The sequence below is a fragment of the Piliocolobus tephrosceles genome, chromosome 18 (assembly GCF_002776525.5).
Source record: "Piliocolobus tephrosceles isolate RC106 chromosome 18, ASM277652v3, whole genome shotgun sequence".
In the NCBI taxonomy this organism is placed as follows: Eukaryota; Metazoa; Chordata; class Mammalia; order Primates; family Cercopithecidae; genus Piliocolobus; species Piliocolobus tephrosceles.
Window position 1 is genome coordinate 35171193 of NC_045451.1, and position 21179 is coordinate 35192371.

The window sequence follows — 21179 nt, forward strand, 5'->3', positions numbered from 1 at the left end:
AGTGCTGCTCTCTCTTGTTTTACCTAAGGTCTAACATTGATTGTACAGCTCCTCAAATAAAGTTTAGCTAAAGAACTTGAAATTTTTAAATTATTTCCATCAACTAAACGCTTTTAAAGGTTAAGGACTGTCTTATATTTCTCATCTACCAACCACAGTACTAAACAGAAGTCTGGATACGAATGAGATACCCAGTAAAAGTATGTTAAAGTAAGCGGAATGTGAATGTTTGCGTCTGGGTGTCCTGAAAAAAAAATCAACTCATCGCAACAGAACTAATAACATATATTAAGGATCTTTATCCTAAAATAATTTAGAGAAGTTTTCAAAATCAGCAATACTTAGTATGTGGTATGTTTTTTCCAACCTTAAAATGTTAATAGGATGGTGTTAATCAGAAAATCTAGTGACTCATATCACAGTGCCAGGTATTAGGGCAAAAGATTGACACAAACCTCACTTTCTTTCAAGGAGCTTACCTTTCATTTGGGGAATCAAGAAATACATACTTATATATCTGGCAGACATCAGTTGGGAGTTACCAATTTAGTTAGGAGTCATGATGTTCATTTTATAGGTGGAGAAGCAGTGGACAACATGTTGTTTAAAGTAAAAAAAAAATCTATTGCACAGTTGGACTTCATCTTGACTCCTTGACACGGTTTCTGTCTGAGTTAGCCTTTTTTAGGGGAATGAATGTCTGTTAATCAGTGTGCTCCTGTTGGACAGAGCTTTTACTGCTTTAAAGATGAGCTTTCTACTGTAGATTGAAAGAAAAATCTTTTTACATCTGGTGAACATTGACATCTGTAAGTAGCTATGTAAACTATAAAGCTGCCATTCTGGAGGGGCAAGAGGCTAGACATTGTCATGTTGCTGGCCATAAAAACATTTGGCACAGTTTTAACAAATAAGGAGATTCTATAGGGCCAGAATGTAAAAGCTGCCTTTTGACATCTGAATTTTGCCCTCTCCAGGTTACGTGGTGCTTCTGTAATCATTAGGTTTGTGACTAATACGACCAAAGAGAGCAAGCAAGACCTGTTGGAAAGGTTGAGAAAACTGGAATTTGATATCTCTGAAAATGAAATATTCACATCTCTGACTGCAGCCAGAAGTTTACTAGAGCAGAAACAAGTCAGACCCATGCTGCTAGTTGATGATCGGGCACTATCTGATTTCAAAGGTATGGGAAATTTGGAAAGTTTAAGGACTGGATATTTATATGTACTTACAAATCATTTTTAAAACTGGATGTTTAGAGATGTTTATTCTGATTTCCCCGTTATTATTGAAACATTTGATAATACTGATATTTTGGATCTAAACTGGCATTTCCCAAACCTTTTTTGACTGTAATCCATAGTAAGTGAAACACATTACATAGTAACCTAATATGTATCTATATGTGTGTCTTTATGTAAGTTAAGCAATACTTACTCTTGCTGTATAACATGTATTCTATTTTCTTTTTGGTTTGATTTTTTTGTTTGATTATGATGCTGCTTAGAGCCCTCCAAATTAGTTTACAATCTAATAATAGATCATGACCCATGGTTTGAAAAAACACAGGTCAAAATTACTTTGAGTATTATAAGCTAATCCTCAATGCAGGAGCCACTATATTAACTTGATTAAATGAGATATACCAGGAACTCTTTGTTTAATGTTATTCTGGATAGTGTGAAGTTTTTACATTGAATATGAAATATTTTTCAATCAAGAGAAAAGTGTTTCTCTTTGGAAAAGTCAACAGATTCTGGAAGAATATCATAGTTTTATGAAGCTTTGCCACATTGCTGCTTTTCTGAGGATACTCGGAGTGCAGTGGCACAATATAGAAAATGGAGTATAAGTTCAGCATGGCTATAGAGTTGGGCAGACCTCAAAACTAGTACTAATAGGAAATATGCCAATGTATCAATCAGAATAATTATTTGCAAGAAACAGAAACCAACTTTGCTGAATTACACAGAAAATAAATTTATTAAAAGCATCTGAGTGCTGACAGGAATATAAAATGACATAAAGCCTATGGAGAGGAATTTGGCAGTAGCTAGTAAAATTACATATGAAGCAGCACTTGTGAGAATCTATCTCTAAAATATAGATACAGAAATACACAATGACATATGAACAAGGTTATTCATTACTACCTTATTTGTAATAACAAAAGATTGGAAACAACCGAAATATTCATCAGAAGGGACTGATTGAATAAACTGTGATATATTCACAAAATGAAATGCTTTGTAGCTGAAAATTAAATAATGATGAAGAGTTCTATCTCTTGATAAGGAGTGCTCTGCATAGGATATATTAAACGAAAAAAGTAAGGTGTAGAAATCTTTACACATTTTCTGTGTAGGAAAATAAAAAGAAAATGGATATACATATATATTTGTCTTATATTTGTAAAAGGAAGCCAAAGAAGGATAAATGAAAAACTAATAAAAATGGTTACCTAAAGGGGAAGCAAGGGAGGAGGGGGATGGATTAAGAGAGGAGGCTTTTAAAAAAGTCCCCATTACATAATTTTGACTTTGGAACTGTGTGAATATTATATACAATGAAAAGACAATTACACAAGTGAAAAACCAGCCTCCAAATAGAAATGAATTTAACTCTGTATCAGGTTGGTGACATAACCACTCAGAGAAAATAGTTACTTCAAATGACTTTAAAGTACAGTATTTTCACCTGTTCATTCACAGTGGGATAAATTCTAAGGACAAAAGAATTACAAAGAGATCTTAAACTGCATTCAGGAGTCTTATTGTTTTTAGTAATACTTTTTTTTTTTCTTTTTAATTAAGGGTATATATAGGACAAAGCAAAGTAGTAACTATTAGATTTTAGTGTAAGTGAAAAGAGATGCAAATAATAAAAATCAAGTAAGTTAAATAAAAGTTGTGTATTACTACTTTTGAATAGAAAATATAGTCACCAACTCCGTTTTCTCTTAAATAATACATAATGTGTAATCTTCTGCTGGAAAAACCTAAAGTAATGACAACCCAGTACTCAGACTGGTATCTGTGTCAATTCCCACTGTAGTTCTTTGGAGAAATTACTGATTGCAGATCTGGACAGGTATCGGATGAGTCTGGAATAGTTTATTGTGTTAGCAAAGAAACTTCTGGAGAATACTCATGGCTACTGGTAAGGAGGAAGTTGGAAAGCCTGGATATCTGCAGCCAATAAGAGAGGCAAATAGGAATTGGCATATGGATAATCCATGGAACCTTTAATCAGAGGCCGAGCGTGATGGCTCAAATCTGTAATCCCAGCACTTTGGGAAGCTGAGGGGGGGGGGGGGGGCGGATCACCTGAGGTCAGGAGTTCGAGACCAGCCTGACCAACATGGAGAAACCCCGTCTCTTCTAAAGATACAAAATTAGGCCGGGCGCGGTGGCTCATGCCTGTAATCCCAGCACTTTGGGAGGCCGAGACGGGCAGATCACAAGGTCAGGAGATCGAGACCATCCTGGCTAACACGGTGAAACCTCGTCTCTACTAAAAATGCAAAAAAATTAGCCGGGCATGGCGGCGAGCGCTTGTAGTCCAGCTACTTGGGAGGCTGAGGCAGGAGAATGGCGTGAACCCGGGAGGCGGAGCTTGCAGTGAGCCGGGATCGTGCCACTGCACTCCAGCCTGGGCGACTGATTTAGACTCCGTCTCAAAAAAAAAAAAAAAAAAAAAAAAGATACAAAATTAGCTGAGTGTGGTTGGCACATGCCTGTAATCCCAGCTACTCGGGAGGTTGAGGCAGGAGAATTGCTTGAACCCGGGTGGCAGAGGTTGTGGTGAGCCGAGATGACACCATTGCACTCCAGCCTGGACAACAAGAGCGAAAACTCTGTCTCAAAAATAAATAAGTAAAGTTGTAATGGAGAATGTACTTGTTTGACTGTCATGTCTGAAGTTCTAAGATGCCAAGGCCTTAAAACATACTTTAATTTTAAAATAATATTTCTGAAACTAAAAGTAGATAAGGCATTATGTAGAAAATTATAGACTCTGCAGTGCATTTCATATTAATCATGAATGTGTTAACCTCAGTTGTGTCAATTAGAAAGTCTAATTTCCCTTGCCTCTTAGATTCTCAGTCCCTAATCAGTTGCTATTGATCTGATAGTTCATAGGGAACTCATGGCAGTTCTTGTTGATTATAATCAGTAAAGCATTTTGAAGTAAGAAATTGTCATTTGTTTGAGGACATCAGGTTACAATTTTCAATTCAGATCTTCTGGTTACTGAGTACCCTTAAGACTATACACAAGGAATATGGAAAAACGTTAGATTTTCTCTCTTTTTCCCTCCCAACCCCCTTCTCCCTCTCCCTCTCCTTCTGTGTACTCTCTCTTACACTTTCAAAGTACACTGGGCAGGATAATCTATTAAATTTTAGATTATAGCTATAGCAAAAGTTTGCACTTGATTGACTAAAACTACCTTGTTTTAAATGTGGCATTGCTTTTAATTGGATTTTCAACAATCCTTTTTTTATTTTTTTCCCTTCCCAGGCATACAAACAAGTGATCCTAATGCTGTGGTCATAGGATTGGCACCAGAACAGTTTCATTATCAAATTCTGAATCAAGCATTCCGGTAAACCTAGCTATTTATTTTTCATCTGATCATAACATTTCCCTTCTTCCTTTCCTTTGTCATTGTCATGAATGGGTTTCTGTGTTTTACTTTATGGCCACCTAAATTGTACATTAGGACAGACATCTTCAAGATCAACATCAAATAATATGTATTAGAATCTTGACTTTTTCATGTGTATAATATGTTTTTTGTTTTTATTTTGTTTTTGAGACAGGGTCTCACTCTGTCACCCAGGCTGGAGTGCAGTGACATCGTCACGGCTCCCCACAGCCTCAGTCTCTGCAGGCTCAGACTTAGGTGCTCCTCCCATCTCAGTTTTTGTATCTTTAGTAGAGACGGGGTTTCGCTGTGTTACCCAGGGTGGTCTCCAACTCCTGGGCTCAAGCGGTCTACCCACCTCAGCCTCTCAAAGTGCTGGGATTACAAGTGTGTGCCAGCACTCCTGAGCAGCAGTTTTATCTTTTATTATTACTCCTATGATTCTTCACTGACTATGCTAATCTCCAAGGGAAAACAGTATCCAGGCTAATCCACCAAAAACAATAAATGTGATTTTACCTCCAGTGAGAATCCAGGCTATGGAAAAGAGTTGACACATTTGACCACACTTTAAAAGAAATTATTTGATGAGTGATGATGATACAGTGAACTGAATAGTGGCAGTGGAGATGAAGAAAATCAGATTCAGATACCATCAACATGTCTTACTTTTGAGTTTAGTCAGTAAAGTAGAAGAGTGAGTCAAGGATACATTGAGATTTCTAACCTGAGCAAGTAAGATAGAGAACCCTTGGTTTGGGATTTAAGAGTTGATAAGTTTAGGTTTGGCCTATGGGATATCCAAGCAAGAGACATCAGTGGCTATGGGTAGAAGTAGAACTAGTACATAAGATGTTATAAATCTTCAGTTAATGTGTGCATTTCACTTAAATGAACTTTTTGCTGCTACTTCTAGAAGGAAGGCTGCATACTTGTTCTTGTAGTTCCCAAAATAAATTGGATCAGAATTTACCTGCAGATCTGCTGTAGAATGAGATTGTGACTTTTCCTTTGGATTTTGTAATTTTTCATGTCTTGCCTTTTATTTCTAGTCAAACCATTAAACAGTATAATTTACCTTTGAATATATGTCAAGTATATAGTTCAAAATGTTGCATAGAGATATGTTGGACTAGCTTAGAAAATTTTTCATTAATAGCCTGGCAAAGTTTTTGTGTTTAACTGCGAGAATGCTATAAAAAACAAAACAAAACACCCAAAATTTTCTTACCGGTGCAAAGATCTATAAGAACCATTCTAACTTCTACATTATGTAGAATTCATTTCTTCATGTATATACTACAGCATTAGAATGTTTATAGGAAACTATAAAACTCACCAGCCAGGTTCACACATTTGGGCACATTATTTGCTGTTGATCTTGAAAATGGCTGTCCTCATGTAAAATCTATGTGGCCAGAAATAGCACTTTGAGAACAGCCACCTTTTACCCTGTGTGCACATTAATTTTAGATTCTTGGTTAATGGAAACCACAACTACTTAATGTACTTTTATTTGTGACTCTAGTCACTGTGATAGTCAAGCCCTTGTTTAAAGGGAGCAAACTTACTTTTTATAGTTGGTCAGTATCTATTTACTGTAATTATTTCCTGGACATCTACTGTTATGTCAGATCACCTGGAGATGTATTTCAGTGTATATGGTATTAAAATTACTTTTGCTTCCCCTGCGTTTTCAATTATCCTACTTTGACTTTTAGTTGAGGAGGGAGAGACTATGCCATCTGCTCCTTAATTAAGTTCTACAACTGTACCAATATCGGTTTTCATTTGAAACAGAATCTATTATTTTTCTTCTGAATTTACTCCTACTACCTTTCACTCATTTATTTAACCACAGAATTCAAGGAGAAGATATTGATTGATTTAAGCTGGCAATTTGGGAAGGACATGTTTAATAGGAAATTGAGAGGTCTCTGTCTTAGATGAATACTAGACTCAGGGTAATAAAAATGTATGTTGACATAATACTAACTTTGTAATTGCTCGGATGCTGTCTAATTAGTATACTTTCCTAACCATATTGATTTTTTATAAACACTACATTTTAAAACATTACAGTGCACTTATAGGTCAACTCTAATTTCACAAATGCACTTAACAGCTGGGTAGAGAGTTAACAGAAGGATTTTAGGTCTTGCCCTTCTTTGCATATTGATGTTTCCACAGGGACTACCTTCCGACCAATGACTGCAGCTATTTGGATTGTGTGTGACAAATACAGACATCTCAAATGAACCACGGATTAGTTAAATTACTGTTTAGGCTGATAATGACAATAAACATTGTATTTTAAAGCCTATTACATGCCAGCTTCAGAGGCATGTTACATCAAGGTAGATACATCAACCTTCACATTACACTGCATCTTATTTATTGTGTTTTTAATGGATAGCCCACCACAAAAACACATAGTACAACCTTTCTACAAATACCTTTTAAATGCCTGAATGGAATTGAGAATTATTTGTTTGTTTGTTGTGTTTTTGAGACCAAGTCTCGCTCTGTCATCCAGGCTGGAGTACAGTGGTGTGATCTCGGCTTATCTCAAAAAAAACAAAAACAAAAAACAAAAAAACCCAAAATTTGAGCATTTAAGTAATGGACCAATTATAGTTGAACTTGATGATTACTATTAGGAGGAAAACAAACAGGTCACTTACAATCCAACCTGAACTTAGTATTAACAAGACTAAAAAATATCTAATCACAAAATCAATATAAATTAAGTTTAAATGCTCAAGAAAGAATTAAAAATTACCTATAACCCTGGCACCTAAAGAGAACCACAGTTTACATTTTAGCACACTTTGTTTCTATACACATACATGTTTACACAAAATTTGAATGTATATATATACTATGTAGTAACATGCTTTTAAAAAACCTAATGTATTGTGCATGCTTTGTCATATTCCTAAATATACCTAAAATATTTATAATATTCCTAAATATACCTAAATATTCCTAAATATTTATAAATATTTATAATATTTATAATAAATTTATATAATTTATAATTATAATTTATAATAGATTTTATAATAAACTAAATATTTATAATATTCCTAAATATACCTAAATATTCCTAAATATACCTAAAACCTATTTGATTCCTACAGTATACTCTATTTTAAGAAGCACAGTGAATTGCTTTGCCACAAGTTCCTATTACTGTTGGTATTCCAGGTTTTTGAAATTCATTTTAAAAAACTCCTGAGAACATGTTTGTTGAGCAGTATTTATGCTTTCTTTATGATTTTTTTTTTCAGAAGTATAGTTGCCAGGCAAAGGAATTTTGGGGAAAAAACTACATGGAATTACTTAGCCTAGGAAAAGTTTGAGGCCTTTTTTTCCTAAATTAAGCAACTGTTCTCCAGCTCATAGAGGAGCTTATTAAAATGTTATTATACCTGAAGAGAAATGGCATCACAACTTTCACGTTTAAATTTATAGATGAAGCCTTTTTAAGAATAATGTATTTGAAGTTTTGTTAATGACATTCTTCCCGTAATTGCTGTAGAGTTTGAGAGTCCTCCAAAAGTCTTAGAGATGTACAGGAATTTTTTTTTAAATTTTTCAGGATGAGCTTCTTACCACTATAAGTGGTCTTTGTTGACAGTTGGATTGCTTGCTTTCCCCTATCTCCTTCTTAAGTTTAATTACTCCGGTATATTCAATCCTTAGTAAAGGGAAGAAAAGAAAGAAACACAAACAAACAGTAATGGCGTCAGTACTGCGTTTGTACACTAACTCCTGAATCTTTTCTAAGTACTTAGAGCCCTGAGCATGAGGAATCTCAGAACAGAGTAGCAGCAGGGCTCAAATTAGCAATATATCTATGGGCTTTTCCCATTTTTGAAAGGGATGACTCCTTTGCAGTGTTCATAATTAAAGTCCAGACTGTAAAATATTACTTTGGTGGTGAGAAATTGTTTAAGACTTCAGAACTTGAGATGTTTAAAGCATTTCATTAGTGTATGTAGGAGAAGTTTATATGCAGATTTGAAAATCATAGAATACAGAATCCAGCTGAATATCAGAATCACTGCTCTTATTTTGTAGTTTGAGGATATATTTAGCAGGCAACTCCTGCTACTCTAAATATGATTTGTTTACATGAACAAACCATAAAAATATATTCTGTTACTGATTCTTCCATTGAGGTAAACATGCACAGTAAGTTATACAGATTTTAGGTATACAACTCAATACAATTTTACACATAGGTATACCTATATAACCTCCATTTGGTGATCAAGATTAGAACATTTTTCAGCATCCTTGGTGGCTCCCTTTCCCAGTCAGTACTACTCCTTCCCCCGGATAACCACTGTTCTGACTTCTGTAATTATTGCTATTTCTTAATCTTCATATGAATGAAATAATAGAATTATAGCATTTTTTGGTCTGCTTTTGAGATTTATCCAAGTTTTTGCATGTACCAGTACTTTGGTTTTTATTTTGCTTCTTTTTTGTTGTTGTTTTGTATAGTAGTAGTCTATTATATGAATATTCCACAATTTATTTATTCATTCTGCTGTTAATGGACATGGGTTGCTTCCAGTTTGGGCTGTTATGAATAAAACTGCTGTGAACATTCTTGTATATGTCTTTTGGGGGACATATGCATTCAGTTCTCTTGGGTACATATCTAGAAGTGAAATTGCTAGATAGTAGGATAGGTAATTGTTTAGTTTTAGTAAATATCGCCAGTTTTCCAAAGTGATTGTACCAAGTGATACATTCTTGCTAGCTACAAATGAGAATTCCAATGCTCCATATTCTCTATTTAATAGTAGCTATTCTGTTTGGTGTATATGGTGGTACCTTTACTGAGTTTCTATTTGTTTTTTTTGTTGTTATTGTTACTGTTTTTCAAAGACAGGGTCTCGCTCTGTTACCCAGGCTAGAGTGCAGTGGCACTATCACAGCTCACTGTAGCTTCAAACTCCTGGACTCAAGAGGTCCTCCTGCCTTAGTCTCCCAAGTAGCTAGGACTACATGTATGTGCCACCACACCTGACTAATTTTTAATTTGTCTTTGTAGTGGGGTTTTGCTGTGTTGCTGGCTGTTCTCAAATGCCTGACCTCAAGTGATCATTCCGCCCCAGTCCCTCAAAGTGCTGGGATTACAGGTGTGAGCTATTGCATCCAGCCTCAGTTTCAATTTGTATTTCTCTGATGAGTAATGTTGTTGAAACCTTTTCATATGCTTATTAGCCTTTTGGATATCTTTTGTTGTGATGCACCCATTCAGATCTTTTACGTTTTCCTATTGGGTTGTCTTTTTCTTACTGATTTGTCAGAGTTCTTTTTTTTGAGACAGAGTTTCACTCATGTTGCCCATGTTGGAGTGTAATGGCACAATCTCGGCTCACTGCAACCTCTGCCTCGTGGGTTTAAGCAGTTATCCTGCCTCAGCCTCCCGAGTAGCTGGGATTACAGGCATGCACCACCACTCCTGGCTAATTTTGTATTTTTAATAGAAGCGGGGTTTCTCCATGTTGGTCAGGCTAGTCTCGAACTCCCGACCTCAGGAGAGCCACCCGCCTCGGCCTCCCAAAGTGCTGGGATTACAGGCAAGAACCACTGCACCCGGCCTCAGAATTCTTAAAGTGTTATATCTTACAAGACTTTGGTTGGATATATGTACCACAGATATCCCTGTCTTTGATTTGCCTTTTCACTCTCTTAATAGTATGAGAACATCAGGTTCTTAATTTTGATGTAGTTCAATTTGTCAGTATTTTCTTCTGTTTTGTTTAAGAAATCTTTGCCTACCCCAAGGTCATGAAGATATTTTCCTGTGTTTTCTTCTGTAAGCTTTATTGTTTTACTTTTAGCAATTAGGTGTAGAATCTGTTTTGAATTAATTGTTGTGAATTGTATGAAATAGAAATTCATTTTTATCTGTGGATACTCAGTTGTTCCAGCAACATGTATTGCAAAGACCCATTCTTCCCCCATTGAATTGCAGTTGTGCTTTTGACATAAATCAAATGACTAGATTCTTTATGTATACTTTTGCCATTCCATACTGTCTTGATTATTGTAGCCTCATAATAAGCCTCAATATCTGGTAGTGTACATCCTCCAACTTTATTATTTAAGATTGTCATGGCTATTCTACCTTCTTTGGATTTCCACACAGATTTTGAAATCAATGTGTTAACTTTCACAACAAAGCCTGCTGGGAGTTTGATACTTCATTAGATCTATGGATTTGGGCAGTAATTACATCTGTACAATAATATATCTTACAGTCTGTGAAAATCAAATGTATCTCCATTTATTTAGGGTGTTTTTTTGTTTTGTTGTTTTTTTACATTTGTTCTCATCAGTGTTTTATAGTTTTTAGAATGTGGGTCTTAGACATTTTGTTAAATTATTCTTGTCTTTCATATTGTTTGATACTATTGTAAATTATATTTTTGTTTTTGTTTTTGTTTTTCTGAAACAGAGTTTCGCCCTTGTTGCCCAGGCTGGAGTGCATTGCACGCTATCAGCTCACTGCAACCTCTGCCTCCCAGGTTCAAGTGATTCTCCTGCCTCAGCCTCCCAGTAGCTGGGAGTATAAGCATGCACCACCATGCCTGGCTGATTCTTGTATTTTTAGTAGAGATGGGGTTTTGCCCTGTTGTCCAGGGTAGTCTCAAACTCCTGACCTCAGGTAATCCACCCACCTTGGCCTCCCAAAGTGCTGGGATTATAGGTCTGAGCCACCGTGCCCAGCCTTGTATTTTGCTGAATTTCATATTTATTTGCTTATTGCTAAAACATAGAAAGCTAATAGGGTTTTCGTATATTAATCTTGTATCCAGCAGTCTTCTTCCATTTACTTGCTAATTCTAATAAATGTTTGTATTAGTAGAATCTTTTGGATTGCATTTCTACATAGACAATTGTAGACAGTAATGACAATTTTAATTGTCTCCTTCCAGTGTTAAAATTCTTTTTATTTTCTTGCTATATTACACTGTCTGGGACTCCTAGTGCAGTACTGATACACATGGTGATAGTAGATAGCCTGATCTGACTTCTGAATTCAGGGGTAGAACTTTCAGTATTTCACCTCTTCAAGTATTTCTTACTAGGTCAATAAGCTATGTTTGTTTGTTTTTAATCCCGAAGACTTCAAAACTTTTTTTTAAAATTCTGTTTATAACTAGAAATAGCAGTGTTGAAGTTGTTTTAGATTTTCTATTTTAATTTTTCATTTCATCTGTTACTTTGGATGTATAGTATTCTTAGATTTTTATTTTATGTGGAACATTGAGTCTCTACAAACTCATTACATTTTTTTCAGTAATTAGAGAATTACTGTGTCAGTGTGACATTGGAGGTATTTTGGGGGTTTCAGTTAATTAAATGTTAGTGGTATTTTCCTTTGGTGTTTTTCATGATTCACTAGTTTTAATTTGAACTTTTTTGATAGTTCATGTCTGTCGAGTTGATTGGTATTACTTTTTTTTTTTGAGATGGAGTCTCACTCTTTCGCCCAAGCTGGAGTGCAGTGGCCAGATCTCAGCTCACTGCAAGCTCCGCCTCCCGGGTTCACGCCAGGTATTACTTTTAAGTGTGTTGAATGTTAACACTTTGGCATTACTTTTGTTCAGTGATTCTCAGTCAGGGACAGTTTTGCCCCTAAGGAATATTTGGTAAGGTTTGGAGACATTTTTGGTTGTCATAACTGAGGGAAAGGGGTGGTACTGGCATATGATGGATAGAGGCCAGGGATGCTGCTAAACATCCTATTATACATAGGTCAGCCCCCACAACAGGCATTTTCTGGCCTAAAATAGTAGGGCTGAAAAGCCCTGATCTAATTTAGTGCTTTATTTGAAACTGAAGCCCACAAATGTGAAGTGACTCGCCATTATTTATTTTTAGTATAGTTACTATACTTCCTACATTTATGAATAAAAATAGTTGTCATAGGTCAGGACACTGAGGCATGCAGAGGTTCATCTATGATTTAGTTTATGAATAAACTTAATTCATAAAGGTACCAGGTCTTCTTTTTTTAAAGTAGGAAATACAATGATGAGTACAACTAATGGGCATTATGGAGACTGTATTCTAGTGAGGAAGACAGACCAAGCACAATAGGATAAGGATTCCCAATTGTGCCAAGTGATATATGAAGGAAAAAAGGGGTTGGAATAGTTACCAAATGTGAGGAGGGAGTCCACTTTATTTAAAGAGAGATTAAAAATGACTTCTTTGATTTGCCGACATTTAAACTGCAGCCTGACAAATGAGTGGAAGAAATCTATGTGGAAAGTATGGGGAACAGTTTCAGGAGGAGGGGGCACCATATGGGGGCTGAAGCAGGAAGAGTTTGACATTTTTTGAGGAAATGGGAAAACAGTATTGTGGCAGGAGCTCAGTCAATAATGGGAAAGGTAACTTGAGATGAGAGTGGAGATGTGGGGTTGGGGGTAGATAGGGCAAGGCTTTCAAGACTGTGCTAAGGACTTTGGATTTTATGCTGGTTGCTGTGAGAAGCTATTAAAGAATTTTGAGCAGGGGAGGGACATGATCACATCTATTTGCACTTTTGAAAACTCCCACTCTTGCTTATTCAATGGATTGGAATAATAGAGAAAAATGCAGGAAGACCAGTTGTAAGGCTATTACAGTTCAAGTGAAAGAGTAAGACAGTTTTGAGATATTTTTTGCTTCAAAATTGGAAATTACTGGATTTCCTACTGAATAGGGATGTGGAGGTGGTGGGAGAAATTGAGAAATCAAGGATGACTGATAGGGTTCTGGCTTGAGTAACTGGGGGAAATTATTGAGATGGGAAAGATTGGGGAAGGAACACTTTTGGGGAGTGGGGTGAGAGGGACTTACCAGTTTGATGTTGGACATATGGTAGGTGTTTGACCAGTACTTAAACTGCAGTATAATTTCATTTCCACATGCTTCATCTTCAGGGGAAATGGTTAAGTTATTTAGAAAGACAGCGTAGTGTTCAGGCATACCTCCTTTTATCGCACTTTGCATTATTGCGCTTCACAGATACTGCATTTGTTTTTTTTAACAAACTGATTTTGCAGTAACCCTACATTGAGCAAGTCATTGGCACTATATTTCCAACAGCATGTGCTTACTTTGTGTCTCTGTGTCACATTTTGGTAATTCTTGTCAATATTTCAGACTTTTCATTATCATTATGTGTTATGGTGATCAGTGATCTTTGATGTTACTATTGTAATTGTTTTGGGGAGCCACAAACCATGCCCATGTAAGATGGCAGATTTAATGTTGTGTGTGTTCTGACTGCTCCACCAACCAGTTTTTCTGTCTCTTTCCTCTCCTCTGGCCTCCCTATTCCCTGAGACACAATGATACTGAGATTAGGCCAGTTGATAACCCTACAGTGGTCTCTGAGTGTCTTAAGTGAAAGGAAGAGTCATACATCTCTTACTTAAAATCAAAAGCTAGAAATAAGTAAGGTTAGTTAGGCATGTCGAAAGCTGAGATAGACTGAAAGCTAGGCCTCTTGTGCCAAATAGTCAAGTTTTGAATGCAAAGGAAAGTTCTTGAAGGAAATTAAAAGTGCTACTCCAGTGAGCACACAAATGATAAGAAAGCAAAACAGCCTTATCATGAATATGAAGAAAGTTTTAGTGGTCTGGATAGAAACTCAAACCAGCCACAACATTCCCTTAAGACAAAGCCCTAACTCTTTTCAATTCTATGAAGACTAAGAGAGGTGAGGAAGCTACAGAAGAAAAGTTTGAAGCTAGCAGAGAATGGTTCATGAGGTTTAAGGAAAGAAGCTGTCTCCATAAACTTGCATTAAAGTGCAAGATGAAGCAGCAAGTGCTGATGTAGAAGCTACAGCATGTTATCCAGAGATCTAACTAAGATCATTGATGAAGGCGTCTATACTAAACAAGAGATTTTCAGTGTAGATGAAACAGTCTTACATTGGAAAAATACGCCACCTAGGACTTTCATAGCTAGAGAGGAGAAGTCAGTGCCTGGCTTCAAAGCTTCAAAGGACAGGCAGTCTCTCTTGTTAGGGGCTAATGCAGCTGGTGACTTAAGTTAAAACCTATGCTCTGTAAATAGAATAACAAAGCCTGAATGACAACACATCTGTTTATGGCATGGTTTATTGAATGTTCCAAGCCCACGACTGAGACCTGCTGATCAGAAAAATAGATTCCCATTAGTATATTACTGCTCATGGACAAAGCAACTGGTCACCCAAGAGCTCTGTTGGAGATGTACCAGGAGATCAATGTTGTTTTCATGCCTGTTAACACAACACCCATTCTGCCACCCACGGATCAGGGAGTCATTTTGACTTTCAAGTCTTACTATTTAAAAAATACATTTTGTAAGGCCATAGCTGCCATAGATAATGATTTCCTCTGATGGATCTAGGCAAAGAAAATTGAAAAACTTCTGGAAAGGATTCAGCATCCTAGATGCCACTAAGAAGATTTGCGATTCATGAAAGGTCAAAATGTCAATATCAACAGGAGTTTGGAAGAAGTTGATTTTAACCCTCATGGATGACTTTGAGGGGTTCAAGACTTCAGTGAAGGAAGTAACTGCAAGTGTGGCGGAAATAGCAAAATAACTAGAAGTAACGCCTGAAGATGTGACTGAATTGCTGCAATCTTATGATAAAACTTGAATGGATGAGGACTTGCTTCTTTTGAATGAGCAAAGAAAGTGGTTTCTTAAGATGGAATCTACTCCTGGTGAAGATGCTTTGAACATTGTTGAAATAACAACACAAGATTTAGAATATTACATGAACTTAACTGATAAAGCAGCAGAAGGGCTTGAGAGGATTGATTCACAATTTTGAAAGAGTTTCTTTTGTGGGTAAAATACTGTGAAACAGCATCACATACTACAGAGAATTGTTTCATGGAAGGAAGATTAAAATTGATGCAGCAAGCTTCATTGTTGTCTTGTTTTGAGACATTGCTGCAGTGACTCAGCCTTCAGTGACTACGACCCTGATCCGTCAGCAGCCATCAACATCGAGGCAAGACCTTCTGCCTGCAAAAAGATTACGACTCCCTGAAGGCTCAGATGATTGTTAGCATTTTTCAGCAATAAAGTATTTTTAAATTAACATATGTACATTTTTTTTTGTACACAGTGCTGTTGCACACTTAATAGACTATGGAAAACCAAAATTTATGTGACTTGCTTTATTGTGATACTTGCTGTATTGCAGTGGTCTGCAGCTGAATCCAAAATATCTTATAGACATCCCAGTATTTGGGAGAATCCCAGATTGGTTTTCAGGTTCCGGATTCCAGCACTGGTTCTAGCTCTCCTTGATTGGTGCCAGCATCTCAGATGATCTCATCTGTAAAATAGGTCATGTTGGACTTGATGTTTCTCTGGGTCTCTTTCAGTAATATTCTGTGGCTCTAAATTTATTTATTCAATTTTAAATTCTGGGGTACAAGTACAGGATGTGCAGATTTGTTACACAGGTAAACGTGTGCCATGATTATTTGTTGCACCTATCAAGCCATCACCTAGGTATTAAGCCCGGTAGGCATTAGTTATTTTTCCTGATGCTCTCCCTCCCCCACACTCCCGATTGGCCCGAGTGTTTGTTGTTCCCCTCCCTGTGTCCATGTCTTCTCGTTGTTCAGCTCCCACTTATAAGTGAGAACATGTAGTGTTTGGTCTTTTGTTCCTGTGTTAGTTTGCTGAGGATAATGGCTTCCAGCTCCATCCACGTCCCTGCAAAGGGCATGACCTCATTCCTTTTTATGGCTGCATAGTATTCCATGGTGTATATGTGCCACATTTTCTTATCCAGTCTATCATTGATGGGCATTTGGGTTGATTTCATGTCTTTGCTTTTGTGACTAGTGCTGCAGTGAACATATGTGTGCATATATCTTTATAATAGAATGATCTATATTCCTTTGGGATTACTGGGTCAAATGATATTTCTGGTTCTAGGGCTTCGAGGAATTGTGTGGCTCTAAATTTAAATCACCCCTTCAGCTTTCTCTTGCTGCTGTGCCTGAGATTTTTATATGGTAGCCCTGCTCCATAGGCTAGGATTTTTTACACTTTATTTATTCACCTACATGGAATTTATAACCAGAAATTTTTGAATTAGACCTTCTTTGTGCCTTTAAAAAAACTATAATTATAGATAGGTAATTATTATAATTATAAGAAATAATTATGTGACCTGCTTTATTGCAGAAGCAAAAAACCCAGAACCCAAAAACCAATCTAGTATTCTTCCAAATGCAGGCATGTCTATGAGATATTTTGAATTTGGTTGCAGATCACTGCAATGAAGTGACTATCACAATAAAGCAAGTCACATAATTATTTCTTATAATTATAATAATTACATATATATTATTTTTGGAGATGGAGTTTCTCTGGCTGGTCTGGAATCCTGGCCTCAAGTGAGCCTCCCATCTTGGTCTCCCAAAGTGCTGGGATTACAGGCATGAGCCACTGTGCCTGGCCTCCAGTAGTCTTATAGTTAGACAAAAAATTTTCAGATTTTCTGCTGACATATTGTCTTTGTATTAAAAACAACTATCTTTTAAAATTTTGTGCTTCTATAACAATACCTGAGACTAGGTAATTTATAAAGAACAGAGTTATTTCTTATAGTTCTGAAGGCTGGGAAGTTCAAGAGTGAAGGGCCTGCACCAGGTGAAAGCCTTTTTGCCACATCATCCTGTGGTAGAAGGCAGAAGGTCAAGAGAGCACGCATGCAAGAGAGGGAAGGGGGCCAAACTCATCCTTTTGATCAGGAACCCACTCCTGCAATAACTAACCTACTTCCTCAGTAACAGTGGAGCTCTCATGACCTAGTCACCGCTTAAAGGCCCCTGTCTCAACACTGTTGCATTGGGAATTAATATCCCAACACATGAATTTTGGGGGGACAAGCCATAGTGACAGCCAAGCTTTTATTGCCCTGTCTAGTAAGTATAAAAATACTCCCAAATATTGGGGTGGCTCTGATATTTTAGAAAATGTTTAACTATGAAAGATCTTTTAATCCGCGTCCTAGAAAACTTTTACTTTTCAGTCCATCCTCAGTATGCCTTGACTCTTCAAAGATTCAGTAAAGCTTATGCTGTGCAGAGAAGAACAGTAGAAGGAAGAACTGCTTCCCTGAGAGATGTATAATACTTCTCCAGCCTAGTGTAGAACCAATTCCCATTTAGAGAAGTGTAGAGGAACCCACAGTTTCAGCTGTTCCAGGGAAGGCATTAAAATACTGCATGGGAATTAAGTGCACACATCAATCAAGCTGATAAGTCTTATCCCCAGTTAATATATAATAAAATATTAACAAAGCTAAATCAAATGAGTTTTCAGTTTAGCTATATAAGTGGAAAGCAATTTTGAGGTCTGTTGCATAAAGAATTCTAGTTCCGTGGTAGAGTAGCAAATAAGTGGGCTTGGGGGTGGGGTGACAGGAGAGGAGATAGATAAGTCACCCGTTAGTAACTCATTGCTGTCAGCTGTAGGTCTTTAAGGCCAACAGAGTGGCTTTGCCAGGTTTCCTAATAGTTGTATTTCAAGAGCAGCTTTAAGAAATAAATTTGTATTAATATTAGCAAATAAATTTGAAGGATCTGTCCAGTGCTGTGAGCAATCTGTAGTAACTAACAGTAAGGCCCTGTAATAGTATTGGTTTTTACTTAATAAAATATTTAATCATAAATGTCTGAATTCTGCATCTCCCACAGGAAGGCATTTCCATGCCCACTGACAAAAATAATTTAGCAGTGTCATAGTTGAGCGCTTAATTACTCATAATTGTGAAGGGTAAGATATGATGAATTCTTCCTTGATGGACATACTAAATATTTTAACCAAGTAGATGACTTAAAGTAAATTAAGCTAGTGAGATCATTTATTACATTGGTTAAAAGCGGTTTAAGAAATATATCATGTCCCACATGCCATTAGATGATAATATGTGCATGAGTACTTCTGCCATGTGACTAAAGGCTGTATTATTGTGATGGATGGCAGTTGTTTTAGGTTGGGTGTTGGAAAATGAGTATTAAATTTCTGGGGACTTTTTGACTTGTTTTGCTGTAGGTAGAATTTGCTTATCTAATGAGGATTCTTAGCTATAGGTAGAATTTGCTTATCAAAATAATGAGAAAACTCTTTATGTCCTTTTGTCTGATGGGAGAGTATTGTTTGTCCTGTATCAGGACAAAGGAAGGGACCTGACAGGGAAGGGTCTCCCATGAATCTTTTTCTTCAGGAAAGATGGCCTGATTTGCAAAATAATGTTGAAAGCAATCAAAAGGTATAAGAGGTAAAAGTGCAAGCAGAAACTCTTTGTAAAACAGTTTATTAAAAATTTCTGAATTAAAAAGAAACTTACATTTTGGAGTAGAGGAAACAGGAGTTCAGATATTTTAGGAGTTAACTTAATATGTCACTGCAGCAACAATTGTGTAGTATTGTAAAAGGATCAGGAGCCCCCTGCTTACCATTGGGGAAGGTTGAAACAACTTGTCTCATTAAGTTAAGCTTCTTCCCTGGAGTGTCTTATTTAGCTTTAGTTCTCTTAATTCTCTTTCCCTGGTGATTTGGGTAAAGTGTCTGAAACCACTAAAGGTAAAAGGTTGAAGCAATCCCAAATTTAATAATCCATCACCTTTCTGTAGTGTTATCTGAGTGTAATTCCCGGCACTTCTTTGAGAATTCATTAGAAGACAGGAAGTCATTAAAAGTTAATAAGAAACTGTTTGTTTCTGTGGATGTGAATAAAGCCACTTTGTAAGTCTGACATTCTTTCCCAGTCATAAAAGCCTTGCTTTTAGTCAATTTCTTTTTTGTTGTTGTTGTTCTCTCTAGGTTACTCCTGGATGGAGCACCTCTGATAGCAATCCACAAAGCCAGGTATTACAAGAGGAAAGATGGCTTAGCCCTGGGGCCTGGACCATTTGTGACTGCTTTAGAGTATGCCACAGATACCAAAGCCACAGTCGTAGGGAAACCAGAGAAGACGTTCTTTTTGGAAGCATTGCGAGGCACTGGCTGTGAACCTGAGGAGGCTGTCATGATAGGAGATGTAAGTAGAAGAACCCAGGAGGTGCTCCCGGCTCACCTGTCGTGCTGGGAGAGCCAGCTTGGAAACATTGCTTTAGGAAACGGGACATTCTCTTACTGTACATAAGTATATAAGTGGCTACCTATAAAACAAGTGGTATTCTTCTAAATAACTGATATTTTTATTATTTCTGACATTTCTCCATAGCGTAATGGGAGATTTGTGTGTTACAATACATATATATATCTAGTTAACGCCTATAATATATATATGTATGTTTATATATTATATACATAGTTCAAAAGCCATTATATTGCAAGTTAGTTGAATGCTTTAAATGTCTTTTTGAGGAACACCACTACACAAATGAGAACCTGTACCAAAGAATTCTACCACTATTGTTTTTTTTTCTTAGCATATGCTTTATGAAAGAACTTCTTTGTGTGCCACAAATAGCTAAAGATATTGATCACCTTAGCCCTTTGAGTGGCAGGGCTGAGCCTGGGATGATTGGAGGCTCTGGCTGGTCACCTGTGGCCATGAGCATCTTATCAGTCTACCCCAGTGTGCTAGGCAAATGTTATTTCCTGTGTGTGTCTCGATGGGAAAAGAGCTGGAAAGCACACTGCCACTTGATAAGTTAGTGGCCAGGATTATATTTCAATTTTTAAATAATAATATGTCAAGCTGGGAGGGATCGTCACAAATGTCTGGTCCAAAACTCCTCATTTTATAGACTGGGAAACTGAAGCCCGAAGAGGTGAATCTCCAAGCTTGAATTCCCATAGCTAATTAGTAGCACAACTGGAAGTAGAACTTGAGCTCAGGACTCCCTCTCTAGCTGTTTTAACTTGTGATGGTGGAAATGTGTATCACAGTCCTCCTGATTTTATCTTCTGTTTCTATAATCACTCACCTAAAATTGAATAGGATAATCACTGAGTTCAATAATATTTTGAGAAACCATCTTTTGAGTCACACCTGTTCCTCTTGGCAAGCCTTTAGCTGCCTTTCCTAGACAAATGCGTCTGAAGAAGTGGTTATCCGAGCTGGAGGCTTCAGAATTCTTTATCCCAGGAGACGCTGGCCCTGGGACAGGATGAGAGATGGGAAGGGATGCAATAACTGTGTTCAACTGCATGGAGGGTTGTTGGTTATCCAGGAAAGTGGTGGTTCCCCCCTTCTCCTTGTCCACATTCACTTTTCCCCACCTCCCTGTCTCTTCTCTCCCATCTCCACTCTTCAACAGGGAAAGTTTAGCCGTAACAGAAAAGGTTTGAAGTTGGACCTTGAATGAGGATTTTGACATTCTGAAACTCATTTTCAAGGGCTGTTGTTGAACAGTATTAATGGTTTTTAAGGGAAAAAAAAAAACTGTCTTCAGGCATGGTCTGAATCAATCCTGCTTATTGACATGAGGTGGCAAGATTAATTTTTTTTATTTTTCTTT

At 37.0% G+C, this 21179-nt stretch overlaps 1 protein-coding gene across 2 annotated transcripts in view; it reads left to right on the plus strand.

The window, feature by feature from the left end:
* The window catches only part of HDHD2 (haloacid dehalogenase like hydrolase domain containing 2), a 46468-nt gene that overhangs the window by 19015 nt on the left and 6274 nt on the right, over positions 1–21179 (plus strand). For both annotated transcript variants that reach the window (XM_023207598.1, XM_023207599.3), the window contains exons 3-5: positions 978–1186; positions 4527–4611; positions 19534–19750. In XM_023207598.1, the coding sequence (XP_023063366.1) occupies positions 978–1186; positions 4527–4611; positions 19534–19750 (511 nt within the window). The remainder of the gene's footprint in view (positions 1–977; positions 1187–4526; positions 4612–19533; positions 19751–21179) is intronic.